Source organism: Betta splendens, chromosome 15, assembly GCF_900634795.4.
Source record: "Betta splendens chromosome 15, fBetSpl5.4, whole genome shotgun sequence".
Lineage (NCBI taxonomy): Eukaryota > Metazoa > Chordata > Actinopteri > Anabantiformes > Osphronemidae > Betta > Betta splendens.
Window position 1 is genome coordinate 1,762,527 of NC_040895.2, and position 24,671 is coordinate 1,787,197.

Below are 24,671 nucleotides of genomic sequence, written 5' to 3' on the forward strand. Positions count from 1 at the left end.
TGGTCAACTTTTTAATGTGGTTTAACTTTCAATGTGGGTCAACTTTATCTGCAGACATCAGTTTTCTACTACTTTGCGCTGTTCTAGGTCCTCAGTGATTAGCTGAAGTCACTTTGAATACATTGGTGGGGAAAAAACAGGGGCGGGAATATTACCATACCAAGAGGAAGACGCTTTTTACGTCGCCCACGTGACCGAAAGCGTCGTAAAAAGCGGCGTCGTGATTGGCTCAAAACCCTGTTCTTTACGACACTTGGCGTCCTGTCAGTTTCCGACGACATAAAACTCGCCGTCGAGGTTGCTAGGACACCGTTCTTTACGGCGTTCTTTCTGGTATGACGCGCAGGGACGTGACGTAGATTTGATGGCCTGGCTTGCGATAGGTTTCCATCTAAAGGGGCATAGACTGACGCGCAGCGCGAGCGGATCTGGCAGCCGGAAGCTGTGATCAGCTGATGGAGGAGGAGCTGACTGAGAGGTGAGACATCTTTCCCCGGCAGATTATTACACTTTGATAAAGCCTGGATGAGGGGGACACGGGAATCCATCTGGGAATTCTGATGTCATTTGGATGCACAGATTATTATAGGTCGCTGCCAAAGCTTGTGTCAGCTGGAAGGAGATTTTCAACGGGACCCATCAAAATTTATACAACCGAGCTAACGGAGAAATATAGCAGCTTTAAACGTCAGAGACAAGGCTTAAATAAGAATACCAAGACCAGAAAAACACCGAGATAGCAGCGGGGATTAATATAAAAATATGAACCGTTTGTAGGCGCAGAAAGTCGACGACAAAATAAGCATGTAGTCCTCCTGCGAAAGATATGTGTAATCGACAGTAAACGTAAACAAACACCTATTCGTGCTAGCTGAAGTTAGCCAGTTGGGGGTAACTTAGCCTTTTTGTGCTATTGCATATAGCTAACGTAAGACACCAACGAAAGGGGTTAGATAAGCACGTCGTAAGACGCCTGTTATCGGCTTTAAAGCTACATTTAACCCTATTGGCAGAGGATGACAAGTGGTTTGGGTCGTCTCCGTTCTATTAGTATTTGTGTAGTGTGTATTATTAGCACATTTAGCCTTTCAGCTAACATCGGCTAAATGTTATGTGCAGTAGCGTTGGCTGTTGAGCCTCTTAACACCGCACACGGCAAAGTAAATATAGATAAAGAAGACGTCTGTGGATGCTGACACTGCTCGTGTTTAAGACACCATTTAGCCGTGCGGCACTTTGAGCCCTTTTAGGCTGGTTTATGCTACAGTAACGTTAAACGGTCCAGCTAACGTTCCCCGGTGTCTCCCAGCTGATTGGCCGAACAAAGCAAGACGTGGGGATGAAGAAAAACAAGTTGAGGTCCTCTTGAAGATTGAGTCGCTTCGCTTTCCCCGCGCCGGCCTCGCTGTAAAGGTATGTCGTTCCTCCGCGTACTTTGATGCGACGTGACGGACATTTTCATGTTTATGTTTTGTGCTTGTCGGTCATTTGGAAAGACTTTGCAGCTGTTTGTTACAGTTTGATAAAAACAGAGCCAACACTCAGCACTTTGTTACGTGTATTTAAGTAACCGAGCGAACACACACACACACACACACACACACACACGCACGCACACACACACACACACACACACGGGTATTGAGGGTATTTCGCTCGTCCAGACTATTTGTTTAGCAGCGTTAGTGTGCGGGCCCAGCGGTAAGCCTCTCAGCTGTGTTTTGGTTGCTAGTGGTTTCCCCTCCCCCAGTCTTCCGACTCTCTTTTCTTATTGAATGTTCACTTGTTTTCAAATTGGTTTTCAGTCACTGACCGGAAGGCCGTGGCCTCGAGTTGTCTGGAGTCCAAAACTGTTAAAAGTGAATGTAATGGAACTGATGTTCGCGGAGTGGGAGGATGGAGAGAGGTTTTCCTTTGAAGACTCGGACCGGTTTGAGGAAGACTCCCTGTGCTCCTTCATCTCGGAGGCCGAAAGCCTATGCCAGAATTGGAGGGGATGGAGGAAGCAGTCTGCCGGACCCAACTCCCCAACTGTCAAGATTAAAGGTTGGAGGACACACACACATTAAGTTTAAATGGTTGGAACCCACCCATTTTCATGGCTTGTTAAAAAGTTTAATAAAGCAGCTTTATACCAGACACAAGCTTGTTACCTGTTGCTGGGGAACTTATCTTAATACTTAATACTTACTTAAAACTTATCTTTCTCCAATTAATCATACAGTGCATCTTCTCCACTTAGCTTTGTCTGTTTGCTGTGGTTACTGTTGTTTAAAACCAGGTGAATTAATAGAGCTTTGTTTTGTTAGGAAAAACATGAAATTTGATATGATCTTCTCCAGAGTCACAATTATTAGCAAATGTAATGTTTTTAGCTGTATGTATTTTTTTGGAACATTTAAACATAGAGAGGGATGTTGGAGACAGGCATCCCAGTAATTAAGTTTTTGGTTGAACAATCACAATAATCCACCACAATCTGAAGTAGGTATTGCCTCGCCTGCACATTATCCAGGAGGAACCTTATGTAGTGCAATGCTTAATCTCAGACGTAGTAGAGCTTCTCTGCTCAAATGCTCCTCAGCATCAGTACTCACTTTGTGGATATGAGTCTTTGAAGCCATTTGGCTCATGAGTCCTGACATTATCATGATACCTACATCCACTTAGGAATTAAGTTTCCCTTCCTACCATGGTCTTACATTTGTGACCATACTGTGCTTCAGGTAGCACATTAGAGGTTTGTCGAGAACCACTGTATGAATTCGGAGTTGCTGAAAAAGAGGCAGAATCGTATTGTGACAACCTTGAACCACCATGAAAACATCATCCCACTATATAATGCTGTGACCTCATTGTGGGAACATGGAACTCACTACAGGTTCAATTATAGCGTTTGAGTGAGTTCTTCCTACTAAAGTGAAGACATTTGGACCAGCCCTCAGCACTGTGCGCTGCTGTATAGACATGCATTCTCAAAGCAGCTAGCTTGTCTCTGGGGTAAACCTATAAAGACAACACCATGTTCTGTCAACAAACAACTTAACCATTATTTGTAAATAATATGTACATATACACATGTTTTACTTTTTCAGACCATAAGTCTTGTTAGGCTCTTGTTGAATGTATTTATAGGTAACCTAATTTTGCATTTGACTGTTTAACTGAAAGTTAAATACTAAATACCAAAGGATTTGTGTTCAAATTATATATTTTAAGTGTTATCAGGCAAAGCATCTGAGGTTTAACTAGGTGTAAAAACCCGCTAACTCCAGGTAAAGCTGGATGTTCTTACTCTTGGCTGAGCCTGACTGTCTATGGGGTTTCAGTTACCATGCAACAATCCATCCTCCCTCCACTGCCCCACTACAGTCTTCTGTAGTACGGTCCTCAGGCCTTTCAGATGGTGCTCAGTATGTAGTTACAACAAATAAGAAGTTCAAACTCCAAAACTGAACCTGAATTCAAAAAATGGCTGATCGGCTAAAAGGGAGAGTCTCGTTTAAACACTTATCTGTCTGCTGCCAGTTTTAAATCAGGGGAGGAGTCAGTCATACCACATCATACCATTCAATTTGGGCTATAGAAAACTGAAATAACTGCATTCACATTACCCCCACACAAGCTCTATTCTGACTTGCTAATAAAACAGAGGGAGGTTAGAGCAGTAAAACACATGCAGGCCATTATAAGACAGGATGCAAGCACATCAGAATCAGTTTTATTGGCCAAGTTTGCACAGAACAAATAAGGAATTGGATATGGTTTGACTAGTACTCTTTGATGGAATGGAACATTAATTATTTACACATTAATTACAATTATTTACATGAATTATTTGCATAAAAATTGCAACACCCAGTCACTGAGTCCTTGCTTACTGGGCGCTCTATGTGTTTGGAGAGTTCAACTCAGACACAGCCTGGGGGAAAAAGTTGACTTTGTGTCTCGTGGTTCTGGTGGCTATAGCTCTGTAGCACCTGCCAGAAGGGGAAGAGCTTAAACAGTTTGTGTGCAGGGTGTGTGGGCTCAGCAGTGAGAAGATGTAGAAGATAGTCAGCAGCTCCTGGGGCAGGTTGAACTTCCTGAGCTGTCTCAGTCTGTGGGGGGCCCACTTAAGGTCCTTGGAGATTGTGGACCCTAGGAACCTGAATGAGTTCACAGTAGACACTGTGTGATGATGACATGATGATGATGAGCCTGTCTGGCTGGATGTTTCCTTTCCATTATGCATGCATATATGTATCCTGTCTTATAATGGTCTGAATGCATGCACACATACCATCCAGTCACCCAGTCAATCACACAGTCAGTCACACAGTCACACTTTGGCTTTGGTCAAATAATTATTTTTCCTGTAACTCCCTGCTCTGGGTGATCCCTTTACTCCCTAACTCGCTCTCTGCCTGACTAAATGAGGGCAATTACTGCAATTTATTTGCAAAGCATTTACTGTATTGATATTTAAATCTTTATTATTAGTGGGAGAGCTGAACAGCTCTCACACTATTGAGATCTTCGCTCTTTATTAGTGGGAGAGCTGAACAGCTCCCGTTTTTCGGTCGCTTTCGTCGTCTCAACGCTTCGTCGTAGAATCGCCGTTCAACTTTCTAAACGTGTGTCGTCTTTAGGAGATGGGGGCTATTACTTTTCACAGTTTCAGCTTTTCAACTTTTAACGTTATTGAACTTTTTCCGTCGTTTTTTTTATAATGGTCGTCTATGGGAATCATCGTTCAACTTTTTGTCAACTTTCCTCTTTTCATCAGCGTCTATCATCGTCATACTTTGGCGTAGAAACGTCATTTCAACTTGAAAAGCGTCTATCATCTTTCAACTTTATCAGCGTAAATCAGCGTCTTCGTATCTTCTATACTTTTCGACTTGTGAGCGTTTAAATATTGTGTGGTTTTTGTTAAATTTTCAGCTTTTCCATTAGTGTGTATTGCGTCTGATAGAGTGCGTGATGTCACAGCTACAGTGAGAAGGTGCGCTTTTTTAAGACAGAACTTCTGTCTTTAACTCGTCACTACAGCCACAATTTTTACTCTATCAACGTAATTATTTCACTAAATCGTAGTCATACTTGTCTTCTTTCTAATGATGTGTCTGGCTTTACCCTCAGACCTATACTTTAGTCGCTATCGACCTCAAAGCGCAGAGAGATCCTGAAATTCTCCCATAGACTCTAATGATAATTTATGGCAGACGTCTGGGGAGAAAAACAGAGGAGACGTATTTGGAAATTGCCACTGTGGCTACAAGCTTTTGTCCTCAAACATAAAATTCACACCATTTGCTCATTGAAGCCTTGGGACTCGTAAAATGAAATAATTTTTGTGATAACTATCATGGTTTAGCTGAAACAAGCCTGTTTATACAGGATAAAACTCTGCTTTCACAGAGCAGAGTGAGCCTGATTTTTCCGCCTTTTGTCTCCATGGCGACGGCGCAGCTGCAGATTTGACTGACAGGTCAAAACTGCTGATGCTCTGTGTACAGAGCAGTTCCAGTTCAATATTGGATTGTGTAGTAATTAAGTAATTAAGCACACACTTCCTCTTAATCCTTTCAGAATAAAAGCACCAAGCCAAATAATTAGCTTTAATAGCAATATTTCTGCTTTTAGATGTGTAATTATGACTATTTAAAGATTAACAGTTTAGTAATTACCCACACGTGCTTCCTCTACATCCTTTCAAAATAAAAGCACCAATGCCAATTATTAGCTTTAACTGCACTGTTTTTGCCTTTGAATGGGTAATTATGATTATTTAAAGACTAATTGACAGTTACGCTATTACCCCCACACATTTCCTCTAAATCCTTTCAAAAGAAAAGCACCAATTACAATTTATTACCTTTAATGGCAAGATTGATTAAAAAATTTGTGGTTCTGAATACTTACCAATCGTTAATGGGACTACTTTAGAGTTCAGTAAATAGCCACTCAAACTTATTAGGGTGCTTTTATTCTGAAAGGGCTAAATCTAAATCGTTTGCTTTAATAGGGCTATTCTTGCTATTAAGAATTAAGAATTAAGAATGCCTTTATTAGTCCCACAGCGGGGAAATTCCCATCAGCAGCCAGGTTACCCGGCGCTAGTCCGACAGTGGAAGCAAATTGCAGTACAAACAGTAAAAATAAAACGCACACACATACAGTATCACACAGTACAAGTGGAAACCTTGCTGGAATTTTTTCTTGGATTCATCAGGACAGATAGATAAGGTCGGAGAGCAGACAGTGAGACTGTAAGGAGGGGAGGGGGGGGGTGTATCTGAATCAGTGTAGTGAAGTGTTGTTTATAGAAGTTTGACCGAGGCCGACCAAGATGTTTACAGGTCAGTCCAACAGTTAGGGGAAGAGGATAGATAGAGGCACAGCTGGTGAGCTAGATTGGACCCGGGAAGGGAGGGGTGAGGGAGAAGGGACAGAGTAATACACAGCCAAAATTAATACATTTTAACAATCCATGACTAATTTGTCTAGATCAATACTCCAATGGGTCAGAACTCAGGGCTTCTTCGCCTCTTGTGGGACCATGGGTCACCCGTGACATCTCCTCAAGCCTGTCAGACAAGGCTGTCACCATATTCACCAAGTGTTCAGTCTGTCTGCAGATGTTATCCCTCTGTCTCTTGTCTTCCTCCGTACGGGCTGAGATCTTATTAGTCAGTCCTGTGATCCGGGCATCCGAACGGGCTGAGATGTTACAGATCAGTCCTTCAATCCGGGCAATCCTCTGGTGGTCAGCCGAGTAACCATGGCCCCCGTCGGTGTTTGCAGCTCCACAGCCGGTGGACACGCCAATGAGCCGGCCACAGATTTTCCAATCTTTCCAATCTTCCGATAAAGCAGGGCACCACCAAAGCCAATCATGAGTAGCCCAGTTATCAAAGTCCAAAATATGAATAGATCCTCTGCATCCTCGATGGACAGAGGCTCCAGACACAGGGGGCACCAGGAATCCCACGCGTCCCGCACGTAGCCGGAGGCAAAAGTCCCCAAGGGGCAGAGTGGTTCTCCCGGAGATTCTTTCCTTTGTGAAAACATTTTGTCCAATGCGCTGAGTGACCAGTTGATTAGCTCCATAATGTTATTCCAGAATAGCAGATCAGGGTGCTCAGAAAAAGACAAGACAAGGACACTGCAAGCAAAAGCAGAGTGGGAGCAGAGAGAAAACACGTCTGCACTCCTCGAGAGGCGGAAGTAGAAGATAATGATAAATTATGACTATCTAATGACTATTTTATAGTTTAGTAATCGCCCACACACAACCTCTAAATCCTTTCAAAATAAAAGCACCAATGTAATTTATTACCTTAAATGGCAAGATTTTTGTTTCTGACTGGTAAATTTCTACTAGTTATTAAACTATTACACAGTTAGGTAATTATTTACAAATACTTTCTTCAAATCAAAAAGATAGTCAGCTTATTTATGATTGTCAACAATGCACCTTGGTCAACTTTTTCATCTTCATTGTCATCTCTTTAATTTTGTCATAGTATGACCTTGGTCATCTTTTTAATCATCATCTTTTGTCATCGTTTTAATCTTTGTCAACGTTTTCTCGTTTTCATCGCTTTCATCGTTTTGCCGTAGTCAACTTTTTGACGTCAGCAGCTTAATCAGCGTTTGTCATCGTTGCGGCAGCAGATCAGCTCTCCCACGTAATTTCTCGAGAAATTACTTTTTCTTCTTCTTCTTCTTCTTCTTCTTCTTCTTATTCTTATTCTTATTATTATTATTATTATTATTATTATTATTATTATTATTATTATTATTATTATTATTATTATTGTTCTTCGGTACGTTTTTCTGCATCTAACTAGTGCTGCATACTTTCAGATACAGAAACCATTCAAATATTAAAATGTTCAGTTTTAAGGACAAGGTGGCTTCCATTTTAACTTTTTAATATCTTTCATATTTTTCAAGTTATTAAGCTTTTTTCATAAAAATGTCCCTATTGAAATGAATGGAAAAAATCTTTTCAGCTTTACAGAGCAGAGTGAAACTGATTTTCTGTTTTTCCTGCTGCATTTTAAATATAACTACTTGATTAGACTACTTTATAGTTTAGTAATTGCCTGCACATTTCATCCATATCTTTTTAAAAGAAGACCACCAATTTAAATCTTTAGCCAAATATACCAACATTTCTGCTTTCTATTGGTTTATTGAGTAGTTAATGAGTCTATTATGCAATTTAGCAATTACCCACACCGTCCTCCACCATATACTTTCAAAATAAAAGCACCCATCCAAATCCTTAGCAGTATTTCTGCTTTCAAGTGTTTAAATAAGTGTTTATTTTCAGCAGTTCTTTCAATTTCAGCAAATGTTTTTCAACTTTCCTCAATTTAAAATTGAACTGCTTCAGCTTCTTCTGCAAACATTCAGCTCTGTTTAAACACTTAATTCTCTTCAAATACATAATCTGTGCTTTAGATGCTTCAGCTACTTTCAGCAATTCTCCAGAAATACCTTCAGCATGGCAGCATCCACTGTGCATTTTCTTAGGGAAATGCTTTATCTAGTTAATGTTACTACTTGCTATACAACACACATGAATGCACACACTACCCAAAACACTTTGAGTAGACAAGGGAACTTTTAAAGACTTAAATATTTCATTACTTTTGTTACCAAAAAAAGCTCAAACTCCATGGAGTTCCATAACTGTCTGACTGACTGCTCGTCTTTGGGAGTGAGAGAAATACCGGAGTGGAGTGACTCATAGAGACAGCAGCTGTTTGGGCTTAAGCGAGAAAAGTAAAACCTGGAGTGGAAAAAATAATTTGCTCTCTCCAAGGGCAGTTCGGACTGTAAGGGCAAACGGGCCCCAGAACCTGACCCTGAAGCTGGAGAGAAAGCTGCTGAAGTCATTACACTTCGACTGGTGCAAAATGTGTGCCAATGGTAATATTGCATTTACTTCAAATTATTTGATTTTTATGTGTTAAGTGACTAGTAATTGCTAATACTTATCCTAAATGGCCTATGCCACTTGAATATTCATAACACAACTTACCCTGGTTAATAGAAAACACTGCTTTAGCTTACATTATACAAACAAATAACTGTTTTAGAGCACAGCTGAAATAGTATGAATACATTTCACACTGTTTTTGTCCTGCCTGTGCTGCTGCTCTGTTATAATTTTATTAAAGAATTGTGTATTAATATTCAGAACAATTACTGCATGACCTACCTGAGAACAAACAAAGCATTGCTTCAAATTATGTATTGAACTGACGTATTTTTACTGCGTTTAGAAATGTTTTTTGATCATTCTTGATAAACCTGAAAGTAATCTGTCTCTGTATCTTAAGTTGTTAAAGGTGTCTAGTCTACAGAGGCTAGTGAGTTGGTGCTGGGGACTCCTGAGGTGAAGAATCTGAGTTGTCAATTCTTGATGCGAAGGTTGTAGATCAAGGCAGAGTTTCCTGATGGATAAAACACTCGCTGTATGTTGGATTTAGACCACCTGTGGAATAACTCATTTACCATTTTTTTCTGACTGTTGGTTCACCTCTATAGCTTACCATATAAGAAAGAGAAAAACATGTATTTTCAATACTATGATTTCCTGAATAAAAGTGTTTTCTCCTCATAAAAATAGAGTTTAGTGTAATATGTAGTAGTTAAAGCCAACTTTATTGTCAACCAGAAAATGCACCACTATTCCAAAGCTAGAACAAACTGTTATCTTCACACTCCAATGTGCAATTTATAGGTTACTGAGTGAATTAAGAAGACTGGGGGTTTGAGGACAGAAGCTTTTGCAGGGTCTTGCAGTAGAAATTCCTGATGGAAGTAGGATAAACAGACCATGTCCTGGGTAGGGGGTACACTTGGTTTGTTTCTGCAGCAGGATGGGTATAGTTCTACCAGATGAAGGCTGCGGCTGTTCTCACCATTACCTCATCAAAAAAGATACTGCAAACATAAAATCTAAACAGTCTATACCAATTAAATTTAAAATCTTGTATGGCCTATGAAGTGATCTTACTGTTGTTAAATGTACATACCTTCACTACTGAGCTGAGCAGCAGATGTACCAACAGTTACAGTGGGTTTTGTATTTCTTACATACCTGCTTCTGCATGCCAATATCTGACATAAATTCAACATCCTTTTCATTTCTGTCCCCTCTTTTATGAAGAGGGACAACCCCCCTGGTTGTCCACTCCAGAGGAACTGTCGCGATTATCCTCTGGATGTTGTGGGGCTGTCGTGGGTCACACGCCTCTACAACATCATGAGACTTGAGTTACTAAGGACAGATCTTGTCCACCCCTGATGCCCTGCCACTCCATGACTTCTGCCTGGGTGATGGGCAATTCCACCCTAATCCCCTGCCTCTTACTTCTCAGCAGAAGGCATGTTGGAGGGATTGTGGAGATCCTTAAATTATATCCATCCTCAGTCAAGATAAAAAACTGCCCACCTCCACTAAAAACAGTGTTCATGAAGAACTGTTTCTCCCTCCTGAGGCGTCAGTTTGCCAGAATCTGAGGCCGAACAATAGTCCTCCTCCTTGGCCTCCCGGAACTCCTCCCAGGCCAGAGTTTTTGCCTCCACAACAGCCCAGGCTGCAGCATGCTTGGCCCATCGGTACCCATCAACTGCCTCACAAGTCCCACAGGTCATTCGGGCCTGATAGGACTCCTTCATCAGCTTGATGGTCCAGCAAAACGAATGAGTCCTCAGCTGGAGTGCTTTTCAACGCTACCTCCAGGGACCACAAAAAGGCCAGCTACACCACACTGCTGTTCAGCCCATAGGCACAAACAACAGTGAGTGACCTATCCTCAACCCAGCCTTTCTCAAGGAGTTGGGGTCCAGAGCCCAGGCTGTGCGTGGAGGTGAGCGGTACCTTCTTCTACCTGGTACCACTCAACCTCCTGCACAAGCTCAGGCTCCTTCCCCCCTAGTGATTTGACCGTATGTGTCCAAATAGCCAGATTTGTTGTCCAGAGATTGAATCGTAGAGGCTTCTGCCTTTGACTGCCCAGTCTGCTTAGCACCGTCCCTCAGGCTCCTCCTGCGGCTGGTGGGTCCACATGAGAATGTTCGCTCCTTAAAATGAATCTGACTCAGAATGAGTTTTTCATCAAGCTCTACTTGTCAGTACGGTCTGCTGTGTACAAGTAAATAATGGGATACTGCTCAATGAAGGTGGTGGTTAGGACTAAAATGATTTCTTGGGGTAACTTGATTGATAATAATCTCCTCAAAAAGTCAACCTTTCCTTTTTAGGACTTTCTGAATATTTATATGGCTCTTCTATGTTTAGTTTGATCGTTTCTCACACAATTCATTACCATGTCAATGTAGACTAGGGTCTATTCTCAGGCCCAAAGCACCGCCCCAGACCAACTGAACTATATAGCCATAGAATTATATCATATTTTAGGAATATTTGCATTAACCATATTTATGACAATATAAGACAATAAAGCAGTGTTTTATTGCTAAACAAACTGAAGAGCATCCCCACCCTTCTCTTATAATGAACAGTTGTCACTGAAGACGATATATACACCAATTATTCCTATTTTTTATGTGGCAGTAGTAGTGGTACTACACTAGAATTTGTATTATGGCAAGAAAAAAGCAGCTAAGTAAAGGGAAACGAGTGACCATCATTACTTTAAGAAATGCAGGTCAGTCAGTCTGAAAAATTGGGAAAACTTTGAAAGTGCACTCACAAAAACCATCAAGCGCTACAAAGAAACTGGTTCACATGAGGACCACCCCAAGAAAGGAAGACCAAGAAAGAAAGACCTTTATCCTCTGCTACGGAGGACAAGTTCATCTGAGTCAACAGCCTCAAAAATTGCAGGTTAACAGCAGCTCAGATTAGAGACCAGGTCAATCCAACAGAGTTCTAGCAGCAGACACATCTTAGAACAACTGCTAAGAGGAGACTGTGTGAAGCAGGCCTTCATGGTAGAATATTTCCTAGGAAACTACTGCTAAGGACAGGCAACAAGCAGAAGAGACTTGAATAACACAAGTAATGGACATTAGAACAGTGGAAGTCTGTCCTATAGTCTGATGAGTCCAAATTTGGGATCTTTGATTCCAACCACCGTGTTGTGCGATGCAGAAAAGGTGAACGGGTGGACTTTACATGCCTGGTTCCCACCGTGAAGCATGGAGGAGGAGGTGTGACGTAACTCACTACAGTACATCTGTGGTCACGTACTAATGTCCTCTACAATATTAGTGCAAACTCTGTGAATTATTATTATAACATATATTTACACTGTTATTCTATCGCTGCATTCTCTGCTCCGTACTTTGCTGCTGTGTGAAGCAATTTCCCCACTGTGGAGCTATTAAAGGTGAAATACCTTTAATAGCTCCACAGTGGCTATCTTATCTATGTGGACATGTAAATTTAGTTTCATCCAATGGTCGCACAACCAGTATTCCTGTTTTCTGTGCTCTTCCTCAGACAGTCACGTGATTCCTCTGGTTGAGTTATCAGCGAAGCAGGTAGCTTTCCATATTCCATTTGAAGTTGTGGAAAAGGTCTACCCTCCAGTCCCAGAACAGCTTCAGCTCCGTATTGCCTACTGGAGTTTCCCTGAGAATGAGGAGGATATCAGGTAAGAGCAGGGATCCACTACATTTAGAGTCTCTTCACCCTGACTAAGGTTATCTGGTGTTGACCTGGGATCAGCACAGTGTCACTTCTGACCATCTCAATTTACTAAAATAGTTAAACAGATTATTGTATTATCACTTTCAAAAATTATTAAACTAAGGCAACTGTATCATACCTAGCATGAAGCCTACTAAACAGCAGAATATTGAACTTCTGTTGTCAGTAGATCAAAGAACAGATCCAGGTTTTTCTTAAACTAGTTAATTATTATGTAGTTTTTAACATATTTGCTCCTTACTTTCGGGAATGGAAAATGTGAGTTCTCTTCTGAACAAGTTGGACGAGCTTGCCGCGTTTACAGGGCGAGTAGCATCTTACTTTTCACAGACCTGGCTGACTCCTCTCATCCCGGATTCAACAGTGTCACTAGACAATTTTTTATCTACCGTGTGCAGACAGAATGGAGGACAGCAGGAAGAGGAAGAGAGGGGACCTGGCTGTGTTTGTGAACATGAGGTGGTGTAATCCAGGATGTTGCACTATTAAAGAAGCTGTGCAACATTGAGCTGTCGGTGGGCATGAGGACATTCTACCTGCCATGGGAGTTTACACACGTTATAATAATTGCTGTGTGTCCCACCCTCCGCTAACACTGATGCAGCTTCTGAGACCCTGCTTTCAGTCACCAGCAGGCTGTAGACACAGCACTGACAGGCCCTCTTCCTGACTTCACGCACCTCCTTCAGCTGCTCTTCCTACATTCACCCAGTATGTAACCTGCCCCACCAAAGACAATAAAACACTGAACCTATTCTATGCCAACAACAAAGAGGCCTACAGGGCATCTTCCCTCCCACTCCTGGGCAGAGCTGATATAACATCCTGTATCTCCTGTTTTAACACCACTGTGTGGACGGAGCTCTGTGACCCGCATATGGAGGACATAAACGCCATCACAGACTGTGTAACGGATTACATCAGCTTTTGCTGTGAGAACACCATACCCTCCAGGCTGGCACAGTGTTTCGCCAACAACAAGCCATGGGCCACACTTGATATCAAAGCTTTCCTAAAGGAGAAGAAGAGAGTGTTTAGATAAGGGAACAAAGAAGGAGCTGAGGAAGGTGCAGAAGGAGCTGAGGAAGAAAATGTGAGGGTAAGGCCAGCTACCCGAGGAAGATGGAGGTGCAACTACAGCAGAACAATGTCAGTGAGGTGTGGAGAAGCCTGAAAATCATCTCTGGAAAGCTCCAAACCCACAGTCTAAGAGAGACCTGAGCTGTGTCAGTGACCTGAACTCACATTTCAATAAGTTTTGACCAAACATCCACTGGCCACTTTCTTTTTCACCCTCTATACGTCAGACTTCAGACACAACACAGATAGCTGTGTTCTGCAGAAGTTCTCTGTACTCTGCATCGTCATAATCGGTGATGAGTCCGACAATTGCACAGTCAGAGGGCTTACTCAGAACTTTGTGAACTGGTGCCAGCAGAACCACCTCCTGATCAACGCAGGGAAAACAAAGGAAATTGTGGTGGATTTTCGCTGATGGCAGTGGTCTGTCATCCCACCGATGCAGATCCAGGGAATGGACATTGAGAGAGTGGACTCTTACAAGAACCTGGGGTGCATCTGAACAATAAATTGAACTGGACTCATAACATGGATGCACTGTACAGGAAGGGTCAGAGCAGACTCTACCTGCTGAGGAGACTGTGGTCTTTTGGAGTGAGGGGGCCACTCCTGAAGACCTTCTATGACTCTGTGGTGGCATCAGCCATCCTGTACGTGTGGTCTGCTGGAGCAGCAGCATCACGATGAAGAACAGGAAGAGACTGGACAGAATCATCAAAAGTCCAGCTCTGTCCTGGGCTACACTCTGGACACGGTGCAGGAGGTGGGTTTGAGTAGGGAGGACTGGAGGACTCACTGTCTGCTCTGGAGAGCAGATTCAGTAAGAGATATCGCAGGTCTATCCTACCTGCTGCCATCACACTGTATAATCATCCATCCATGGATGGATGGGATGGTTTATGTTGAAATTTATTCTGCAATATTTGTGCAAAACTGTACAATATTTATATTATATTTATTAAAGGTCCCTGCACATGCAAAATTCACTTTTTGGACATTCTGATACATTTATATGACTCTCTGGTTCATGTTAAAACACTCCTGGTGTGTTAGAAGTACACTCCCTACTTATTTCAGATTTAGGGACTATATCCAATCCAGTCCAAGAGCCATCGGGTTCAAATTTGGTGGACAGTCTACATCAACAGTCTTTTAACCACTCACCGAGCCACCTGTGGCCCCCACCCAGACAAAAATGGACCCATAAATTTACCTGCAACATTATATTATTATTTTATTGTAAATGGACTAGTGCCAGCACCGCTGCCTAAGTGCTTGTTCGTGTGTGGACACTATTTCACCTCCGACTGCTTTAAAACGTGGGTATATTTATTACTGGGCTTGAAGTTGAAGAGGCGCTCTGTTCCTACAAGATGTGATCCACGTGCTGCTTCCCCAAACGTAAGTACATGCTTGATACTTATTTGTTGTATGTATTCCAGAAGTTTCTCTGTTTATAATGTAGCTTCCCTCCTGTGTAAGGTTTGTTAATGGCTAGAACAGTTGATGCTAACAGCTACAGCGACAGAGAGAGGCGGTATTGGAAGGTGCTGCCACACAATTTGGATGAGTCCAAGCCTCTGCAGCATTTGTCCGGTTTGAATCGTGTGATATATGGTACTGAGGTCATTCACTCAGCTTACATTTTAGCTGCTAGTGCCATGTTAGCCACTAGCATGTTGCTAGCGCTAGCTCTCCATATGACATTCAATACAACTTAGGGCTGGCTTGCCTGAAATAGTAAGTTGTGAGAGTCAGTTGTGTTTCTAATTACTACTGAGCCTGTCGTGTTTGTCGTAGACCTGTGAATTTGGGTTATGGCAAGTTCTATCAAAGTCTAACATGTAAGTGTTGCTTATCTAGCCAGCTAGCTGTAAATGTGACATGTGGCGCATCCCAGCTACCGAAACGCAAGGAGGTTGTTTCTCAAACTGAGACACCACTGCAGGCTGTGGACACACAGCTACCTCGTAGAACAGTTGTTGCTCACCTCAGGAGCAAAGGTATGTACATTTAACAGCAGTATGATCATTTGTTGGCCAATATGCAGTTTTATTTGACAAAGATTTTGGATTTCACATTTGAGTAGTTTTAGTATTCATAATCTGACCTGTATTATTGTCTATACATTTACTCTGTGTGCAGTTGGTCAATTTTATTTGATATTATACTCTTTTTATAGTGGATATGTAATTTTTAATTCTCGAATTGATGAAGACCATCTTCAATAAAGTCCTACTGGACTCAGGTCGTTATATGGAGGACCTTGTAAACATCCCTGTCCCACCGGCCGTCTGTTGAATTTGAGCAAGTTGAAAACGTGTTTGCTCCAAACACCATTACAACTGATCTAACTACCTCTACATATTGTTTACATTTGTAAAGGTTGTGAGATACATAGAAAATACTGGACATTTCATTAATTTACTATTCTATTCTCTATACCTTCTAGAGTGGTGTCAAGGAAAACAGCTGCATCTTCCATCTGTACAGCAGCTGCACTGCTTCCGATCAAAATGTCTTCCAAAATGTGATGAGCACAACAAAAATCCTCACATCTCCCCAGCCAACTGCCCATGACTGTACCTGTTCAGCTCCACTATGCTTTCAACATAACTATGAATCCTACCCATTCATTTTGTGGTCTGCACATTGAACTGTGAAGGTAACTTATCCAGCATTATAGTGCTGGTGCATTGGTTGACAATAAAGTTGGCTCTGACTATTGCTGTTTCACTGAACTCTTCTTTTTGACAAATGTTTTCTAATATTTCAACTTTTATTCAGGTATTGCAACGAAAGCAGTAATTTAGTTATTTCACAGATGGTCTAAGTCCAACATAGGTGCCTTGTCCCTCAGGAAACACTGCCCTGATCCACAAGATCAGGGATGATGGAATGACAACTTAGACTCTTCACCCTAGTCCCCAGCACCAGCTTACAAAACTTCTTTAGGCTAGACACCTGCAACGACTTGAGATACACACAGACAAAATACTGCCAAATTTATAAAGACAAAAACTATAACTACACTTCTATTAGTTATATATTAGCACTTAAAATATATTTTACACCTTACTAAAAGCAATTTAAAATATCTTTCGTCAATATGTATTTAGAACCAACCAGAGTTCACAAAAGGGTTATGCTGTGATTAATCTGTAAATAGTAAAATGTTCTAAAATTATTTATAAAATTCTGAGATAATGATTTATTCCATGCATGTGTAATTGTCCTTAGTTTGTCTGATATACTGTATATTAAATGTGTTCTGTAATGAATACGCATTTAAATATACTGGCTCCAGTCCTGAATCAATAACCATACATGACAGTACGTTTAGCAACTTGTTCAGTTCAATATCAAATACCATATCACATTAATAAAATTATTAAACACATGCAATATCTTGACAGCAACAGTTGCTGTCAGACCATGCATCGTTAGGCATTCACTGTTCCCACATTGGCACTTAATTACAGATAAATACATTTCAAATATAAGCTGCAACTAAAAACCCCATTATGGAGAAATTATTTTGACACAGCAGCAGCACGAGAAAGAAAGAACTTGTAAAAATTTGTTTATATTAGTTTATCAAGCTATGCTCCCAAACAAGCTGTAGTCGTGTTAGGGATATTCTATCGTATTAATTTAGGCATATTGGCATATTGGCAACTGTTACTATTAGCGTTGGCAGCCGCTATTTAAGTTGCGTATTATATAAACCATTAAATTAAATATGAAATTTCTAATTAGTTGTACCCTGTGCCAGTCGAAGTGTAACCACTTCAACAGCCTCCCATTCAACTTCAGAGTCAGATTTTGGATCAAACATATGGTTGAACTCCACTACGAGGACAAGGTAGCCAGTTTCGCTGTAACAATGGATTCACTGACAGTGACTTTTGATCCCTTCCTTCCTCAAAGGGGTGTGGCAATCAACTTCGCTTGCGACACACCCTTAAAACGGAGCAGTGTGGTTGAGAGATTAAAATGCATGCTGTCAGATGGGCCGCATGGGCGAACTGCAGCACTTTTTGGCATGAAAGTTTACAGACACCTTATTGAAACATCAAGGTTAAATTCTTTAGCATTATTTTGCGTGAAAAAAGGCATGTGCCTAGACCTTATATATATAACAACCCTATTCGTTACTCCACTCTGCCCACCTGTACAGTGTTGTATTGTGCCAACTGACCCTAATTTGATTTGATTTGTGGCTGTATGTTTCATTTGTTGCTGTACTTTTCTTTACTGAGCCTATGCTGTTGTGAGACGGAATTTCCCCACTGTGGGACTATTAAAGGCTTTCTAATTCTTAAGGTCCCAGCGTAAATAGTGCTCAATGGTAAAATTGTGCTGCCACCAATGTTATCTTCATTCATGTCTTGATATATGTGACTAAAACATTGCTTGATGGGAAAAGATTTTCAGTTTTCAGCATCAGGAAAAATTTGCACACAGTGACCAAAGCTAAGACATGCTTATTAAAACGACCAGCAGCGTCATCATAACATGAGTCTATAGTAAGCGCTTCATACAGATTGGATTATACTGTATGAACAATGATTGTTAGTATGTGTTTTGCAGGTAGTGGTTCAGTTGCTACCAAGATGCACCAGGATGATCCTGGATGTCTGGATTTGTTATCTGACATTTTATTTAAAAAAAAAAAAAAATAATGGGGCCTCCTGAAACTTTTAATTAATTGTATTGGATAAGAAGCAAAGTGGAAGGAGGTATCAAACCGTACATTCAGTTCACACTAAATGTGTGTAGTCTGTAGTCAGTCATAGACATTTCCCTTAGCTGTTGTAGCCTTAAAATGCTTTTACAGCAATAACTGTTTCAAAGTCAGAAATTGAAGATGGCAAGAATGACACACAAATGGCCAATAATTTAGGCCATTTCTAATTTAGGCATGCATCATGGTAAAAAAACAGACTATCTCTATATTCTGGTATCATCATACGTCATGCTGTGTCTGTAATCTATAGACTGTGTTTATCACTCTTCTCTCACTGCAGGTTATATTCCTGCCTTGCTAATGGGAGTCCAGATGAATTCCAGCGTGGGGAGCAGCTGTACAGAATCAGAGCTGTCAAAGACCCTCTGCAGATTGGTAATTTGCCCCAGTATCCCCTCATGTAGATGGTGGCTGTTTTCAGTTTGCCCATGAAATCAACATTCTCAAAAGAATTAAAAGATAAAACTTGAAGCAGCATATCTGTTTAGTACGTAAAAAATGGAGAGAAAACCATTGGGCAGCATTAACACAAGGCTTGTAACCTGTCCAGTCACACATCAGTCGGCCATTAGATCAGTGTTTCTTAACCTGGGTTCGATCGAACCCTAGGGGTTCGGTGGGTAAGTCTCAGGTGTTCAGCGGAGGTCAGGACACAAGACACGCACCTGCCTCATATGATTCGTGATGACACGCCACACTTGGCAATCATTGGCTGCAGATGATCCCACTACATTACTTTATACGATAGTTTTGGGGTCCGTATGATCTATGATATTATAAAGCCAATATGTGAGGTTTTAACACTGCTGTTCATGTTTTGATTTCGTTTTGATTGACACACGCATCACCAGATACATTTATACCTGGTTGGCTCCTCCCCTCTGTCAATCACATCAGCCGTGCTGCTGATAGGTTTGATGAACTACTCGTGTTTGTTTGCACAGTTGCATAAGCAAACGTAAGTTCAAAACCGAAGCAAACTAATAAAAGAAAAGAGTGGTGCAGAGACTGGTGAGCATACCAAGCAGCTTTATTGGCCTTCTCCGTGAGTTGGATGCTTCATTACATGAGATTCTACCTCATTCAAATGGTAGTGTCAGACATTACAGTGTTAAAAACATATAAAAGAAAACAAGCACCCACTCACATATTAATGTTGCAGTGTAGCCTATTGAAAGTTAGGTGATGAGTTCATTATTGGAATAAATAAGGTAAAAAATAAAACCATTTCAGTGTATTAGTATTACAAAAGTTCATTGCTCTGTATTGCATTGGTTTCGTGCTTTGAACACAGCGATGTTAATGCACGATTCATTTCATAACCAGTAAAACGTGTCTATTTCTTGAGTTTAATGAAAATCATTTTATTTTTCAATAAGTAAAGGGTTCGGTGAATGTGCATATGAAACTGGCGGGTTCAGTAACTCCAAAAAGGTTAAGAACCACTGCATTAGATCCTGACACAAATGCTGACATTGTTAAATGGATAAATGCTGTATATGTATAGTTGCCAAGGGCACTTTTGCATATCATGTGGGGGCAACTGCTCTAGCTCGTGAGTCACTGCTGCATAAGTTCCTTCCCTTTGAATCATAAGACTAGTAAAACCCCAGGTGGTAACAAGTCCTCAACCTTTAGATTGCCAACAGGCTATAGACACAACATAAACAACATCCACTGATCCCAGAGGTTTCTACCAGATAGAGAATTTCCCACCCCGCACTTGTCTGGACCAACCTGATGGATTCAGTCATTTATTAAGACATACTGGACGTTTGAACTTATGACGTTGTTTTGGTTGGTTTTATTCTCTTTTCCTCTGTTATCCTGTTGCCAGGCTTCCATCTCAGTGCTACAGTGGTGTCCAGTCAGGCCGGTCAGTCTAAAGGAGCCTACAATGTGGCTGTCATGTTTGATCGCTGCCGCATCACTTCCTGCAGCTGCACGTGTGGAGCTGGGGCCAAATGGTGTGCCCATGTCGTGGCTCTTTGCCTCTTTAGGATCCACAATGTAAGTTTGGCTCTGCACAAAGTCTACTATGGATGAGCACAGCATGTACGTGCTCCTATTCGAGTCTGTGTGACATACTCTACCATGCCTTGTGGCCATTCTTGCCACATTTGCTCATGTCTTTGTAGACACACAGGATGTGTTATGTCATAATGATCTCGAGGTAGCCATCAGCTCACACTCATGGCTCAGCACACGTAGCCCTGCTTGGATGCATACGCGTTTAGGCACTGATGTACCAAGGAGCTATATTTTTATAATTATCAAGAGCTGCAGAAATGTTTGTCTAGGTTGTCTTTCCTAGACATTTGTAAAAAACAACTGTGTAACTTTGCAATGAATTGAAAATATGAATAGTGGAAGTAAAAGTCTGATGATGCAACAAAACCTGTGTGTAGGCGTCAGCGGTGTGTTTGAGGGCTCCAGTCTCTGAATCCTTGTCCAGGCTGCAAAGGGACCAACTCCAAAAGTTTGCCCAGTACCTCATCAGTGAGCTTCCTCAGCAGGTGATAATGTTCATTTAACCAGCTCCTTCCTTTCTAAACCAAACCAAGAATAATACAAGTGAATATGTATTCGCAGATCTGTGTGTTTCAAATGGGATTCATGAAGTTTTGTTGTGTCTAGATCCTCCCCACAGCCCAGAGGCTGCTGGATGAGCTGCTGTCCTCTCAGTCTACTGCCATCAACACAGTGTGTGGAGCTCCAGGTACACTACCAGTTGTTCCTTTTTTCATCTGACGATAACAAAATCAGCTCAGTTTAATCCTTCTGGTATACAAGAGAATGTGAAAAAAGAATGTGAGCCATATATGCAGGAACCAGACATTTACTGGGCTTGTGCACTGTTTGTTATATATCAATATATATATACCAATATCTGCATGATTTTGATAATACACATGGCATGAAAACATGAAGTCTGATATGAAGTATGACATGACCGATCAGATTTGTTTATTTGTCATTAATGTTGACCTGGAAGAAGACCAGACAATACTTTATGGCAAATTTATTGAAAAAACATTTAACAAAGGATCACATGCTTTTCTGCCACTGGATTACAAACAATTAAAATTCTTCGAAATTGTGCTTAAGCAGCATTGATGTATAAATCAGACAGACTGAGCAGAAACTGTGATACCAGACAATACCTCATCATCTTCAAATGACAAATCAGCACAGCTAATGCATCTATAGAACAGAGCAGCAAGTAATAAAGACTTTAGCGTGTTTAGAATCAAAAGCACATAACCCCATCTTTAAACACTTCACTTCATCTGCTTTACAGTGTGTACACCTACTTTAGGTCAGGGCCCCTTAGTAAAATATGGTAAATTAGCAATTTGCAGATGATGCAGGTTATGTTTTCTATAAATGTGCAGATCCCACAGCTGGACCTTCAGCATCTGACCAGAGCACCTGGTATTTGGATGAGTCAACGCTCAGTGACAACATCAAAAAGACTTTACACAAGTTCTGTGGGCCCTCTCCAGTTGTGTTCAGGTGCAGCTACAGCCTACACGCTCCCGCATTCACACTTTATATGCCTTTCGTTGAGCGAAATCTAATCATCCTGCTACAAGTATTCTGTTCCTTGGACTTTTTGTACTATCTAGATAGTGTAAAAAAGCCTTTTCCTGGCATTGGGTGAAATAGACATCTTAGCTCAGCTAAATGGGGCAATTTTTTTCTCACTTCATTTAACCCATCCTCTTTTTCGTGTCTGGTAATTGTCATTCTGCAGTGATGTAAACTCCATGTATCTATCGTCCACGGAGCCTCCAGCCGCTGCTGAGTGGGCATGTCTGCTGCGACCTCTGAGGGGCAGAGAGCCAGAAGGCATCTGGAACCTCCTTTCTATTGTCAGGGAGATGTTCAAAAGACGTGACAGCAATGCTGCTCCACTGCTCGAGATTCTCACTGAGCAGTGCCTCACCTATGAACAGGTACGGCACATGGTGGTGGTTGGTGGATCTATTAGTGATGTATATAAGGTTTGATTGAAAACTGCCATTTCATATTTTCTGCAATTATCATAAATATGAAGACATTTAAAGAAAGACCAAACTGTTTGGCACTCTGTTCAGTAGTGAGTTGATCCTGGTTGTGTTTCTGGTTACATGTGACGGTTGAACGTCCCTAAAATGGTCTTCAAGTGCAGTTAATGTCTAACAACACAATTCAGTGCTCACAGTTCTCAGAAGCAGCAGCTGGTAGACTGTTAGCACTACTCTAGACTCAAAGTTTCATTTTTAGCCTAAAGAATGAAAACAGATGGCAAGGAATCAGGGAATCAGAGCCAGCTCTGGGCAAACTAGGTGGTTGCTTATGCTCAAAATCATAAACCATAATTTTCACATAGGGCACAGAAATGGCTAGGGCCGGCACTGTAAGGAATATTAAAGAGTCCTCTTTCTGTGTGTCTTCAGATCATCAGCTGGTGGTACAGCGTCCGGACGTCAGCGTCCCACAGCAGTGCCAGTGGTCACACGGGTCGCAGCAACGGCCAGTCAGAGGTGGCGGCTCATGCTTGTGCAAGCATGTGTGATGAGATGGTGGTGCTCTGGAGGTTGGCAGTGCTTGACCCAACAATAAGCCCCTGCAGGTCTGACCAATGACACACTAACTGAACTAGAAATGAATAAATCCCATGGGACTTTTGTGTGTTATTGCATCAGATAGTGATTTAAAAATTTTCTTTCAGGCGCCTGGAACTGGCAGGACAGCTGAAGCAGTGGCACCTGAAAGTTATAGAGATAGTAAAGCGGGGACAACATCGCAAGTCCCTTGATAAGCTGTTTCAGGGTTTCAAACCTGCTGTGGAGTCATGCTACTTTAACTGGGAGGTGGCCTACCCACTTGAAGGTATCACCTACTGCAGTGCTGATAAGAAGAGTGCCACATTTTGCTGGTCCAGAGCAGTGCAGCACCAAAGAGGAGTCAAAGCCCCCGCAGGAGGAGGTGGCGAGCCTCCTGAACCAGGGGGAGGAGGCAGAGCTGAAAATGGAACTGTAGGGGATTATAAAGGAAGAACAAGTGGTCACTCCTCCCAACAGGAGGTGGCAGTACGACCCAAGGAGACCATTCTTACAAAGCGGAAGGGTCTTTCAGTGAGTGGGGGGGGTGGGGTGCTGGTTCGTCTAGGTGGGGCTGTCTCTCTGTCCCTGGAAGAAGGAGGAGGGAAGCACATGTACAAAAGTCCAGGCTCCTCCTCAGGAGGCAAACTGAAACTGACACAGGGAGGTGGAAAGGGGGTGTCTGTTGCAGGTTCTGGAGGAAGTGGAGGTTTAGGAGGTGGTAAGCATGCCAGTGCCAAGCGGAGAACCAGTAGTGAGGACAGCTCCCTGGAGCCAGACTTGGCTGAGCTGAGCTTGGACGATGGGTGCAATCTAGCGCTGGGTGCTGAGGCCAGCAACACGTTTGAGTTTCTTCCTCCGCCACCAGAAATGCTGCCTTCGCCGAGCCCACTGCTGCGAGACTCGCGAAAGTACAACAACAGTGGAGGGAGCAAGATGTTTGAAACAAAGCGGGCCAACCATTCCTTTTCTACACTTCCCACTGCAGAGCCTGCTCCACCTTCGTTCCTTTCTAAAGAAACAGTGCTGGTTGTCATGGATGTGCCAATTACTGCAGAAAAGGAAGTGGCGCTTCAGGTGGCTCCTGGTCAGAACAGAGACGAAGACGTAGACTCAAATGGCAGTAAACTACCTTCCACATCTGCTCTTAATTCAAAATCAGGCACCGCTCAAACGTCTGGCAAGCCACAGCACCAGAAAGAGGCATCATCTGCGGAAGCTGCTGCAGGTGGACCATCGAACCAAGGAGCGGAGGCAGCAGCTGGAGCTGCAGAAGGAGACAGAGGCGATGCTGTAGGAGAGGATGACTACCAGGCATACTACCTAAGTGCTGCCTCAGAGGAGGGAGCAGACAGACAGCTGACTGATAATCACCAGGAAGAGGAGCCAGACATCTTTGCAGGGATCAAACCTCTGGAGCAGGAGGGACGCATGGAAGTAAGGAAAAAACATTATGTATTGTGCAGGAAACATCTTTCATAACTTAGGAATTATAGTTGTCAATGGTAAAAATCCAGTGTGATCTCATCCTGAACTACCTTGATTAAGGGAAGGTGGAACCAAAAGT

The 24,671-nt window shown here is 42.0% G+C and overlaps 1 protein-coding gene across 3 annotated transcripts in view; it reads left to right on the top strand.

Moving 5' to 3' along the window:
- Positions 1-495: 495 nt before the first annotated feature.
- Positions 496-24,671, top strand: part of zswim8 (zinc finger, SWIM-type containing 8) — a 51,223-nt gene continuing 27,047 nt past the window's right edge. For all 3 annotated transcript variants that reach the window (XM_029127199.3, XM_055502741.1, XM_055502742.1), the window contains exons 1-11: positions 496-1,413; positions 1,806-2,046; positions 12,476-12,629; positions 18,796-18,890; positions 20,353-20,525; positions 20,924-21,031; positions 21,153-21,234; positions 21,911-22,031; positions 22,273-22,474; positions 22,958-23,133; positions 23,233-24,541. In XM_029127199.3, the coding sequence (XP_028983032.1) occupies positions 1,869-2,046; positions 12,476-12,629; positions 18,796-18,890; positions 20,353-20,525; positions 20,924-21,031; positions 21,153-21,234; positions 21,911-22,031; positions 22,273-22,474; positions 22,958-23,133; positions 23,233-24,541 (2,598 nt within the window). In that variant the 5' untranslated portion in view covers positions 496-1,413; positions 1,806-1,868. The remainder of the gene's footprint in view (positions 1,414-1,805; positions 2,047-12,475; positions 12,630-18,795; positions 18,891-20,352; positions 20,526-20,923; positions 21,032-21,152; positions 21,235-21,910; positions 22,032-22,272; positions 22,475-22,957; positions 23,134-23,232; positions 24,542-24,671) is intronic.